The sequence below is a fragment of the Anopheles maculipalpis genome, chromosome 3RL (assembly GCF_943734695.1).
Source record: "Anopheles maculipalpis chromosome 3RL, idAnoMacuDA_375_x, whole genome shotgun sequence".
In the NCBI taxonomy this organism is placed as follows: domain Eukaryota; kingdom Metazoa; phylum Arthropoda; class Insecta; order Diptera; family Culicidae; genus Anopheles; species Anopheles maculipalpis.
In genome coordinates, this window is record NC_064872.1 from 49341542 (window position 1) to 49354900 (window position 13359).

The 13359-nt window shown below is 40.8% G+C and overlaps 2 protein-coding genes across 2 annotated transcripts in view; both read right to left on the reverse strand.

Moving 5' to 3' along the window:
* Positions 1–676: 676 nt before the first annotated feature.
* Positions 677–13359, reverse strand: part of LOC126563154 (uncharacterized) — a 94345-nt gene continuing 81662 nt past the window's right edge. Inside the window, exons 2-3 of the mRNA XM_050219779.1 lie at positions 1171–1337; positions 677–1046 (exon numbers count right to left, since the gene is read on the reverse strand). Of these exons, the coding sequence (XP_050075736.1) occupies positions 688–1046; positions 1171–1324 (513 nt within the window). The 5' untranslated portion in view covers positions 1325–1337 and the 3' untranslated portion in view covers positions 677–687. The remainder of the gene's footprint in view (positions 1047–1170; positions 1338–13359) is intronic.
* Positions 8857–13359, reverse strand: part of LOC126561527 (restin homolog) — a 77953-nt gene continuing 73450 nt past the window's right edge. The window contains exons 2-3 of the mRNA XM_050217734.1: positions 9677–12483; positions 8857–9197 (exon numbers count right to left, since the gene is read on the reverse strand). Coding sequence (XP_050073691.1) covers positions 8859–9197; positions 9677–12358 — 3021 coding nt within the window. The 5' untranslated portion in view covers positions 12359–12483 and the 3' untranslated portion in view covers positions 8857–8858. The remainder of the gene's footprint in view (positions 9198–9676; positions 12484–13359) is intronic.

A 13359-nucleotide genomic window follows, 5' to 3' on the forward strand; every position in this document is an offset into this window, starting at 1 on the left:
AACGTGTTGAAAGCATACCAATACGAAACATCGCCATGGTTTTCGAAGTACAAAATGCTTCCTTTACAAAGTAAAATGCTTCTATCCTTCTATTATTCTAAGTTTCTCTGCCCAGGTTTTTGCCAATAGGAGTAGCTCCGCTACGGTTGTTGCCAAGTAGGTACCATCCCAACGCTAACGAGGAAACTATCCAATCACTAGGAACAACAACGATTGCTGGCTGCTAATTAGAACACATCGATAACGACTCTTGATAAGCAACTCCAAGCCGTTGAAACGTGCTGCTCGTGCATTAGTTTTCCCACACTTTTCCTGCTTTGCTGTAGCAAAACCAACGCCGTAACAATGGCGTTCGCTAGAATGCTGTTATTCATGAGGGCAAACTGTTGAACAAATTCACTTCTCATCGAATCATGAGCTGGAAGCTGCTGCTTGTACTTGCGAGTTTTACGTGCATCATTCGGAGAGATATTTCCAATTAGTCTCTATTGCCTGGAGGGAAGAATCGAGTAGTTATGGAGAAAAATGCACCCATCGTGGATCATCGATGATCGATAGTTCTTTCGAAAAAATACAGATTTTACAACACCGTTCGAAACACCACCAAGATAGAGTTAGAAACACAAAAAAAGGGTTTATTCTTGGGCCAATGTTTCAGTTGCCCGTTGTTGAACAAAAACCAAATCACTACGCAGTAAAGGGATTGCCCGCATTGGACAGCTGATCTAGTATCGCCTTGTGCAGGTCCTCTATCTGCTCGTAAAGATAGGAATGAATGTCACCGGAACCCGAGTGATTGTACGTGTTGCCACGATTGTCGAAAGATGCAATGTTGCCATTCTTATCGATTTCGGCGTAGCTTTCGAACTGCTGACCCGGGAAGCTGGACGTCTCGGTGGTGACCGTCTTGGCGGTCGCCTTGCCCGCCGGATCAAGGCACTCGCGTGTCACTTGAATCTTGTTTACGTCGTCCTTGGTTGAGTTTTTGACGATCACACACTTGAACGATTCGGCCGGGCACTTGAGCGTATCACAAATGATGGTACCTTTCCAAAGTAAGAAACCAAAAATCAAAATGTATGTTGTTGAGCGACACAATCTTCGTCAAAAAGGGAAACTTTACAGCTGATGCCCGCCTAACGCTACGCTAACACTATCAGCCACACTTACCATTTTCTATTCTAGCATTCGATTCGCCACTTAGTGTTAGTAAGCTGCTCAGCTGACGAGGTGTACGGTTTAGCGCGGCACCTTCTACAGAAGTGGTACCGAAAACTGCAATGGCAAACACTGCCAGCAACAGAGCTTGGCCCTTGGACAACATGCTGTATTTGTAAAATAAAAAATGCGTCCAACTGTTCACTTCCAAACCGTCGAGCACGATCGATGTGTGCAGCTATCAACACCTGTACTGACTGAGCCGGAAGATGATCGTAGACGAATGTTTTAAATAGACTGTTCACGTGGGAACGAAAACAAGTGCATCGATTGTTTCGGATGCTGTGGCTGCTATTTGGGGGAACAACTATAGAACATGGTTCACAGTACAGTTCCGAATACAGTCGTGACGTTACTTATTGCACCGCTGTTCGCACAACTTAACACAATTACTGTTCGCTATTAATCATCACGGAACTTCGGACACCCTGAACAACATGACTCGACACTGAACGTCTAATTGAGATCGCTTAACATTGCTTCCGAATAACGCACTTTCACGCAGTACATACCAACGGTACTCGGGTGAGGTCCGTTGGCTTACTTGCATCACGCGATACCAAACTCTGGCTAATGTGCAGATCAATCATCGATTACATGTCCAGTATTAGGGCCACGAACCGTAATGCTGTGCTAGAACGCGACCATTACACTGTACGATCGATTGGTTTAGTTTCAGTACGATCGTAGTCGTACTGGTGAATTGTAAAGCTCTCGGCATAATAATGGCTCGGATTCTGATAATGCTTCGCTTGCTTGATAAGCGTGAGTAGGTCTTTGTAAGAAGTGTGGTGGTAACAAGAACAAGGGACGCTCTTGTCTGTTAGTAGAGTTATGTTCTGCAGGCAGATCTTTATAAAAAAAAGGTCTCTACTTCAATGGGGCGCTTCATGCACGCCTACAAGGTTCATATTATAGGTATTTAGATACTTAATTGTTACGTTATTTTTTCTTCTTAGAATCTTTTAGGCTCATGCTGGCCATGTAATGGTTTATTGAAGTCTTTTGTACAACTTTTAGCCACTACGGGAATCGTTCCAAATGGTGTTCGAACCACACCTGTATTCACCGGTTAAGTTTGTTACAAAATGCAATGAGAATTTTTCTGCTTAATAACGTTAATTCCGTAATAATAATAGCATAGCGGGTCAGACTAGATGCTCAACTAACGTTCCAGAGTGTTGGGGCTTTTTTTCAAGCAATGTCCTCTTGGTGAAGGCGCAAAAAGTTTGCTAATAGTGTGATTGTGTGGTTTGATTTATGTGCAATTAGCAGTCCCTAGTCGGATCGGATAAGAATTCCAATCCAGACTATATGAATGATATCTCGAGGTTGTGATAAACAATATTTATGCTTTTTACAGCTCAACTCTCAATAAAATCAGCGCAAAGTGTGTGGTACTTTTAACCCAAAAGTTATTTTTTTGAATGTTTGATTTTTCCGTGGAACAATAATTGTTTTTTTTAGCTGTCTTAACCGATGTCTTTTAGTCTCAACTTTAAAATGCAATTCTCAGTTGTTTTATTTATCATTTCTACGAATTTTGACAATGCGGCATTGTACTCTCATAATTAATTATAAAAATATTTCTATGTATTTTTAAAGCTTATTTGAACAGGTTTGAAACATTATAAGATTACACTCAATCGAGTTACAGGTGCTCAATTGAATTATTATTGAAAAAATGCCATGTGACTCACTTGTCACTTGTATGGCACAATTGCCCCAACTTCCACTATTTGGATTTTGATGATCTTCCGCGTGATCATTGTTGTTGTTTAAAATATTCATTTTCAGCCATTTGGTTGACAGCTTTGATGCAAAACCAATTGTACCAAGCTTACAAACTTGAGTTTCATTTAAAATGTGTCGGAAGCGTTTGTACCTTTCTGTAAATAGATTACTAATTAGTAACAGTTACGATGAAGTGGTTATCCAAAGACTTTAAAACACAAAAGAGTTTAGATAAAATAATAACTACATAAAGTTGATGAAAATGTTGTAAATATTGTTACATTATCAGAGAATTTATGTAAAATACCGTGTTACTATCTACAGTTTTTCTTTTTACATCCGTATCGCATTCTAACTTTATAACATGAGATTTTCAATAACAAGTCCATGACTGCAGCTGATTTGCGAATTAGATCAGATAGCAAACTCTATAATGAGTCATTTATAATTCAAACACAGTCGTCAAACAACACAGTTTTTCCATTACGAAAAATATGAAACAAACACTTGTTTCATTAACACCAACATGTTTTCCCATGCATCAATGGTCAACGAGTGTCATGCTTGATATAGAACCCGGAACACAGTTACTATCGTACCAGGATCTATTAAAATAATCCTTTGTTTTTTATTCGTGCGAATCGAAGAAATCGGTATTTTAATTTTATGCATATGAATAGCTTGGAATAGCTTTATAATGTACCATTTTTCAACCAAGTGCACAGTAGATTCAATAATTATAAAAAAAATCTAGCATCATTTCCCGCCAAATCCGCATGTAAAGAAAAAGAATAACGATGAGTATTGTTATGCTTGTTATTGTCTCCGGATACCACTGATGAAGAAGATTGATTTGCCACGCCGCAAAACTATACATCTTGCCTAGTTCTGCACATCAACCCATCAACTGGAGTACATAATCCGGCCGTTAAGCTCAGGGTATTGTAACCCCGGCAGGCTTCCTGAGCCCACTGTTCGACAGTAAAAAGGTGAGCATCGACGTAACTGTGGCTTAGAAGGCTTCCCTAATCGTTTACGCGAAGTGCTAAAATCAAAATCTAAATTCCACTTCAAGAGTGTTGCGTTGGTGGTGGAAATTCCGTTTGCAATTCCAACCTCAGGAATGCACTGTGCGCTCGTGAGGAAATATGATCCGGGCTTGTAAGCGGGGATTCCGATGGGGCGGTCGAATACTATAATAGTTGAGGTAATTTGGCTTCCGGTCGGAAACCAAATCCTGCTACACATGTTCCCTTCTACACTCGTATTTCGGCAGTTTGCCGGTCCACTCCAGAGCCAGCGTAGTAATCCCGTTCAGCAATTATCGTAATACGTTCCGGTGTTTGCGTACCCTTGCGTCCTCGTTGGCTAAGCTGGATGTTATGCAAGTCAATGTACGAATCTTTTACGGAGGGCCTTGAATTGTTCCTCCAAGGTCAGAAATGTGGTGATTTAGCTTATGATTTTATATTTCTCCCGGAGAAACATGACTAATACCGCAACAAAACTATTCCATCCATGGGATATACTTGTTTAACGAATATTTATCCACTTTGCGATTATTTTCGCGATGAAAATGTCACGTTATTGTTGTTTTGATTGTTATCTTCCAAGACCGAAGCATTATGATTTTTTAAATCTTGTTTTTTTTTGTACAACAATAAACAAATTCAAACATCAGACCGATAAGCCTTGGTTCTTTGAATTTATTGTTTTTTTTTTTTTTTGCTGTTCATGAATTTTATTACCAACATTACAGTATTGTCTCATAGTTGAACAAGATGAATGTCGGAAATTTCTCCTTTTTGGCTTATAAAACAACCTTCACTACGGGGGAACGGTCCGGAAGGGAATTGATCACGTCCTGTTGCATGAAAACCGGTACTGCTGTCACCTTTACTACCGGATCACCCCTTTAAATACTCAGCATAATTTTCGTTACCAAAAAATATTTTACATTCTTCTTCGGTCACAGCAAACCATTTTTAGTTAATTTCCATGTTTACTTAATTCACCAATATGTCCAATATGATAGTCAGTCCTATTACCGGATGGACCATTCGTCTCTGATGACGTCCCTGGAAACAAACTTGTTAGACTAATCCTGCAATTATTAAAGAAATCAAAAGCTGCATACAATCTAGAAACTCATCCAAGTCTGTACAGTGATGGATCGTGTTAAAATCAAAATAATGATGCTATGAATTCACAAAAAAAACGAAAGGCGTCTTGAAGTAAATAAGATACAACGTGGTAAGTAAACTACCACTTTACCTTCGTTGCTTTTAAAGCACCAGCCTTTTTAAGAGCACCTCCCAAAGGACAACTACACGGAAATGCTTGCTGAACAAATTGTCTGTAACGCCATGACCTCGACTACACCAACGTCTGGAGCATGCTGTAAGTGAAGTCGAGTCATCCCTGAAGAAACACGTCCGAATATCCGCTTTCGCCAGTGTCCTTCCTTTAGCCAAAACGAACGAAGTACATGCGACAAGTACATTGCGGACACATTTCGTACGAAGACAGTATTTGTTCACTTTTCTGTGGGATAATGGAGTGCACAGGAGACTCTGGTTCGATGCAATCCTCCAGTATGTTTTCATCACGAAACCAACGAAATCGGAAACAGCGCGCATAAAGCGCGAATTTGTCCACACGGTGTTTTTCCCCAGAGAGAGAGAGAGAGAGAGAGAGAGAGAGAGAGAAGGAATTTTTGGCATTCTAAAAGCAATAAAAGGGATAACCTGTTTCCGGCAAAGGTTCAATTATCCAATGAGAATAATAAAGGCCCGCGGGACGGTAGGAAGCCAGTACCAGTCGTCGTTATGAAGCTCGTTGTAGGGTTTTTACTTTTCTTTAAAACACACACTTTCTTTCAATTTTTTTTCTAGGATGGGTGGTATACGCTTTCTAAAAAAAAATCCCTTTTATACAGCAAGACAAACCGCCGCACGAGGGTCGATCTTTTGGATCTGCTGTAGCTACCAGTGAGAGTGAAGATAATGGTCCAGCCAGCTTGCTTGTGGACCAGAAATCAGAAGAAATTAAATTTAAGGATCAAAGAAGCGTGCAAGCTATCGTTGCTGTATCGGTATTGTTTTCCCATCGATTTCAAGGTCTCCCCCGTGTTGCTCCGAAACCAGCACTAGCTGGACAGTGAAACTGGTCCCTGGGGATTGAAGCACTCAATTGCAGAAGCGCTTCGAAAGGGAACCGCCGCTTCTGCTCGATGCTCGCACGTTTGTTGTGCGAATTTCTTTTTTCACTGCATGCGTTACGATGCGAAATGCTTACTGAAAAAAGGAAAAACATTACACTTTAAAAAAAAACTGGTGTCCCCCTTTCTTCAACTGGTGCTCGTTTGCATTCATGAGAACTACTTTGTGACTCATAAATAATCAAACGGTGGTAGAGAAGAAAAGGCTGGTCGAAAAAGCACTGATTTTTATAGCCTCAAGACGTTCGACGAGATTTACTCAAGACGATCAATTCGGCAACGAACGTGCAGCAGGAAACAATGAATGAATAAAAATCGCACATACACAACTCCATGCAACGTAGGCTTGGAGGGAAGCATTTAATTTTTTTCAACTATTGGCCTGTCTAGGTGATTTTTGCCGTCCTTTAAATGGGCATGCGGCAATGCAACCTACCTCTAGCAAATGCACGCAATCAATTCAAGAAATAAACGTGTATGATTATGTAGCAATAAAAAACAATGCCGTTGGACTAGGTCAAGGTCGAAATGTATAAATATTGAGCATATCAGATAATAAGCATTAGTGAAATATCAACTGTTTAGTTATCATGATAAGGTTCAAAATGAATACAAATTGTTGATGCTTCCCGAACAACCTGACACATCGTCTTGGGCATCGAATGGTAATAAAAATTAATTTGCTACCATCTGGCTGGATTTCGTATACCGTTGCAATCTGTCACTTTGTTTGATAAATCCATTGCAAGACACTCGTTAATTAGTTGGTCAATTCGATCGTTGCTTGCTGCAATGTTGTTGGCAGGGTCTCCTATACTCCAGCCTTTATAGTACGATCCTCAACCATCAGCGCCTGTAAGAAAGAGGGCGATGGATCACATTTCAGGTTGTCGTGAACGCGAGTGGCTCTCGACCGATGGCGGCACAGTTTCTTTTATCGTTCAATCATCTGTCAGCTGAGCGACAAACGGCGCAAACGGGAACGAGGCAAACTGAAACGCTGAACGGGACTAGGGCGACTTCTACGACGGAAATCCACAAACGCAGAAAACCTTGCGGATACATCGCGTGCTGTACGTAGCTCAAGTAAGCTCTGGAACGCAATCGATCCTAGCATTGGCTGGCAGTCTTCTCTGTCGCCGATGCTGTCATTTTTCTTTGGCTGCAATTGGCTCATTCGTTCGATCGAAAACGTTGGGTCAGCTTTTGTACCACCAACAGAGGTTATTTGATATCGTTTCCACTATACCGTCATCGCTATTAGCAGGTCACCTTCGTCTGTCTTGGTAGTTGGTGATCAGTCGAGGAACACACAATCGATCTAGCCTAGATAACCCAGAACATGAAAGTATAGTTTCGGTAATGATTTCACTCTAAACTTTATTCATCCGCTACAATACAGTTGAGCAATTACAATCTTCGCATGCCACTGTTTTCATTGCTGATATTCGTCATTATTTTAATGATATAGATTCGATTTACTGGAAGTTAACAAATGATGAAGTGAATAAATAAATATAAGAAAACCCAAAAGTTTATCCTTCTCATCACAGTTGTTTTCACTCTGGATAACACAATTTCTTAAAGAAATGTAAATCATTAACACTTGAGAATAGAAATTAAAGCGATAAGGAACACATAAGCGTAAGCTAACGTAACAAACAAAGGCTATCACGAACATATGGAAAGACATAATGAAACGATGGCGAACCCGAAAATACAACAAGATAACCACTATCCATGCTACATTATTTAATGTTTGTGATTGATGTGTGTGTGTGTGTGTGTGTGTGTGTGTGTGTTGAACTGTTTTCTTAGCGATCTATTTATCTTTCTTATTTTATGCACTCTCTTATTACAAGTTACTACCTTCGTCTACACTACGCGACATTGCTTTTTGAATCTACACTTTTCACACGCTTGGCACTGCCATGCTATAACTACTTTAACAAAACTTTCACACGTGTTGAAAGTTAGAAAAATAGACTTCTATATTGCAAGCACTTGTATGTTCTTTTTGTTGTTGATTTTGTAGTGCGGCAGGGCATCATTGAACTCTCATCAGAATTATTCATCACATGTATATTTGTACGGAATGTAAATAAGTTACATTTTGATGCGACTATCTTACACGATGCCAAACTGATTTATACATTTGTATTGTTTTTCGCATAGCAAATTTTGGTACGTTAATGAAAATGTTTTTTCTTCTTATTAAAGAACGATAACAAGACAAGGAACGGAAAAAACAAACCAAACTACGCATGAGGACGCTTTTCCATCGCAAAGTGCACAGAGAGTTAATTTAGTCAATTACGTAAAATTATTTTTAGTGCCATACATACATGATACACGATCAGAAAGATTTAAATTAATACTTTTTTTTTACTTTCTCCCATACTTTCATAATGCCACCCAGAGTGGCAAACAGTAAGTATTAAATAAAGATTTTTCGAAACATTCATGCATGCATTGGTTACAATAATATAAGTACAGTTCGTTTTTAAGACTAGAAAATTCGACCCGAATTTACCTTCAGAAACGCAGAAAGTGCAATACAATGAAATGATTATTATTTTTAAATCTACTTCAATAATAAGCATTTTTAAACGAAGTTGGCTCATTTTACAAATACTTATTATTGTACATCGTCCCTCTACGTCCTATAGCAGGAAATATCTTATACTCATCTACTCCCATAACGACCGTTGGTAGCATCGTTTAGCTCATCCATCAGAGACAGTGGAAACCGCTGATGTTGCTGTTGTGGCTGCTGTTGCGGAAGATGCTGATTAGCAAATTGTAACACAGTACTAAGATTGTTCATTTCCAGCTTCAGCGAAGAAACACACTCGTGCAAGGGTTGCAGTGAATATCGTGTCTGGGAGCTCTGCTCTACGAGTGCGCGCAGATGATCGACGTCCAGGCTGTTGCAAGACAATGAAAGGGATTGCACCTCGGGGCTCATTACTGCCGCGGAAAGGTGTCCGCTTCCTTCGGTAGAAATGTCTCGTGGTTGGAAATTCTGTAAAGTTCATATTATTTTATTATTAAACATTTAACCACAAGTGAAGTGGTTTACTATAATTTCCAAACAAATATAAATCAAGCAAACTACACTGTGCATCGAATAAACGAATAAATATTCAATCAGTAATGTTCATCCAATTTTTATATCTTAAATATGCGCCTCATTCGGATCCTTTCCCCGCAGAAAGGCCTTCGTGGACCAGTTACCAGTATCTGGTATCAACAAGTCTAGTAAGCCATCCAATGGCCGGCCGACTAGATCGTAAAGCCAAAAAAATAAGAAAAAGCTATTGGATCATACAAGTAAATCATACAAAATCAAAAAATGCTGGCGATATGCCTTAATTCCATACGTTTTCATATACACACATTGTATATTTTTTTATAATTTTGGTCAAGGAATACGGCCTGACCGTCATTACGACAAAATAAAATTGATCCAAATCTGTTTTTAATACAAATACAAAAACTTACCTGTAAACTGTTTCCAACCGCGTTAACCATATTCTGCCGTAGTTCGCGCACTTCTTCCTCCAGCTCGTACTTCTCTTGCTTTTCCAGAAGAATCGCATCCTGCAGCGATTGCAAATCGGTAAGGAAAGTTTCTTTTGCGGCCAGTATCATCTCTTCCGACTGTTCGTAGAGCTTCAACCGTTCGTTAGCTGTGTCAAGACGAATTGCTTGCACCTTTACCAATTGCTGTAGCTCGTGCAACTTGCTGGTGAGATTCTTTTCATTCTGTTCGGCCAACGAAACACTCTGTTCCAACGATGAGTTTTCGTCAGTGATTTTTAGCAGCGTCTGTTGTGATTCCGCCAACTGCTTCACTTTCTCGGCCAGCTCAAATCGCACATCATCCGCTTCCGCTGAGAGCGCATCGGCGGCTAACTTCCAGTCGGCAATGGAGGTCTCCAGTTGGCCGATCTTGGTCGCATTTCGCTGTAATTCTTCGTGCAGCCGTACATTCTCTTTCCGTGCACGTCTCAGTTCATGCAGTTCTTTGAACGCTCGTTTCAGCGATCCCCAAATATCTCCATCGTTTGTCAGTAGACAGTTGTTATCCAGAAGATTTATCAATCGATCTTTCTCCGACCGTAGCGTAGCGCCTTCCTGTTTGTAGCTTTCTAAATCTGCTTCCATAAGCAAACAGCGCTCCCTCGCAGATGACATTTCACAGCGCAGAGTGGCGCATTTTTCATGCTCCTTCAGTAATTCTACGACACGTTGTTCGGCCTGCTTTCGTTCTCGAGCGTGTTCTTTCACCTTCTTCAACAAGGTCCTATTGTACAGCTCGTAACGCTTCATGCGACGGCGGTTTTCGCTGTCGATCGCTTTCAGCATGATGCGCAAATTACGGATTTCCACACCTTCATCATCATTTGTACATCCTGAATTAGAAACGTTCTCCCAGCATCTAGTGCCGTGCTTTGGACACTTCCGTTCTTTGCCAACCGTTTTATACTCCTTTTGCAAGGGTTGTGGAAATAGTGTCTTCTCCAACTCGTGCACATCTTGTTTCAACGTTCTAATGGTCTCTTCACTTCTTTTTACCATATCAATCGGTGGTATTCCTGTCCCGATTCCATGAATGCCTTTACTAACGTTAACACACTGACCTAGTTTAAGTTCCAAATTCAAATTTTTTGACTGTATGCTCCGGAAGTTCTCCATCAACAGCAGATCATCCTGGCGTACGTTGGCTTTTTCCGTGCACATCGCTAACTCGCTTTTTAACCGTTGCTGTTCGTTAAGTAACCGATTACACTTCTCCTGTAAATCTTGGTTACGCTGCTGTAGCGATTCACAACATTCCTTTACATCGAACCGCTGGCTTTCGCGGGTGGAGAAGTTTATCGACAAAACTTTCACCTGCGCTTTCAGTTTCTCCACGCTGACATCTATCTGTCGTTTGGTGAAACATTCGGCCGCCAGCTGCGCAGTAAGCGTTTCAATGTTAGTCTGGTCTTGTTCCCGATGTGCGCGAAGACGGGCGATGTCCTGCAGGGCTTGCTTTTCCCTTTTGGCTACTTCTTCATGTTGTTGCTGCTGTTTCCGTAATGATTCATGAAGTTGACATACAACGGCATGAAGATTGGCATTCTGGTTTTCAAGAAATTCATTCTTTTTCAGCAAAGCTTCTACACGGTCAATGGAAGTGTTCTGCTGTACTGCTGATTCTTCTGTCGTCGGTCGTGATCTAATCTCTTCCGTTTCTTTGGCACTATTTATTTCACGCCGTACATCAACCATCTCTTGTCGCAAACGCAAAGCTTCTTTTCTTGTCGCTTCTTGTTCCATCCGTTCCTTAAACAGTAAAGACTCTAGTGAGGCATACGAGTTCTTTAATTTGGCATTTTCATTTTGGCACCGATGTAATTCATCTCTATACCATTTCTCCGTTGATTTGATGGTACTTATCTCACTTCGGCTATCAAACAGCTGATGTTCCAGGGATGTAATCTTCAGGGCGAGATTTTCCTTTTCAACGTGTTGGTCTACTATTTTTTGCTTCAGACAGTCATTTGCCTGTTGTTTGCACTGCAACTCCAGTGTGACTTCATCTACCTCGGTTCGAATCTGTAACAGTTCTCGCCCATTCTGCTCTGATGGTTGTGACGCCTTCAGACGATTTATTTCCTTCCGTACCTCTTCAAGTTCCTGCTCGAGCTCACTTTTTTCATCCAGCAGTTTGTCAATCTTTTTACTCAGTCCTAGTTCAATCTCGTTGCGTATTTCGTTCCACTTGTACTTGTACGTAAGCAGCTCGGTTTTAGTCTGATAAAGCTCGGTATTAAGCTGAACGAAACGCTGATGCATATCTCCATGGCCCGTGTTTGCCGTGGCAAAGGTTAGCTTTTCCTTGCCACCAGATTCGGATAGAGAGAAGTTGCCGGAATCGTAATTGGTGGCACTCTCATCCAGCAGTTCACCGAACATTCCTGGTCGCATCGGTTGTTGCAATGGAGTGGACGGTTGACTACTGCCAACATCCGTTTGGATTTCGGAGACATAGGACAGCTGAGAGGAAGAAGGCGATGGATACAGCAACATCTGGTGCCAAGTTTGGCTGGGTCGTACTTCATTAGGCTCGCCCATTTCACAGTCTGGTGGCCTCTTCCTGAAGTCACTTTCATTGCAATTTGGTTGACTGGTCATTTTAGCCAGCGTTGCTAAAATGAGAGCAGATACTCACAGAAAACAGGGCATTCATTTATGCAAGATGAAGATTGATTTCAATACCATCATTACACTATTTTTACACTATGTTGGCAACGCGAGAACTTCTTCAATTGTGCAAAAACGAACCAACAAGAAATGACGTTGCAAGCTATGGCCAATGTAAACACTGCGCAGCTGACAATCGCAGGAAAAAAATGGTGGAAGCAAACAGTAGCTTACACACCAATACTCGAAGCGGAAGATTTTAATTTCAGGTTGTTTACCATAGTAAAACCACTGCAAAGGATCCCTTTTTAATGCTAAATTCTTTTGCATGACCCGACCACTAAGCGCAGTGCGGTTTATAAATCACGTTTATCAAAGTTTAGATTTCATCCCTTTTCCCTGTTCCCCTGTGTAGGTACCCTGTGTAGATTGTGTTTGCTAAGTTCTCAAAAAATGATTTCAAAATGAGAAAATGTCGTAAAAAGTAATTAAAACCTGATATTTTGGTTTTGAATCTCTAGTGGTCCGCGACCTTCTCGTAGTAGGCTACGGCCTTGAAATATAGATTTTGAAAGTTCTCGTGGCTAACGGCCTTGATATGTATTTGAACTGAGCTACCAACCCTGTACTTCTTTTATTGAACTCAAATGTCCAACTAGCAATCACACTATTCAACCCCATTGCGCTTCATTTTTTGTTTACCAACATGTCAAGTTCGATGTCCAACGAATAGCCCTCGGTGAGAAAGGCGGTGCATCTTTTTCGGTTAGATATCGTTTTGTCAACTTTCGTTTTGTGTATAAAAATGTTGTTAAAATTGGTAGTGTGATGTTTGGCATGTTTCCGAATCGATAAACCATCAGGTAATCATCGAATCCCGGAAAGCGTCTGAGCCACAGTCAAAGACGCACATGCAACGGTGAATAAAATAACAGTTTGTTTACAAATCATCGATCGTAGGATCAAACAACGCGTTCCTGCTTGGGTGAAGG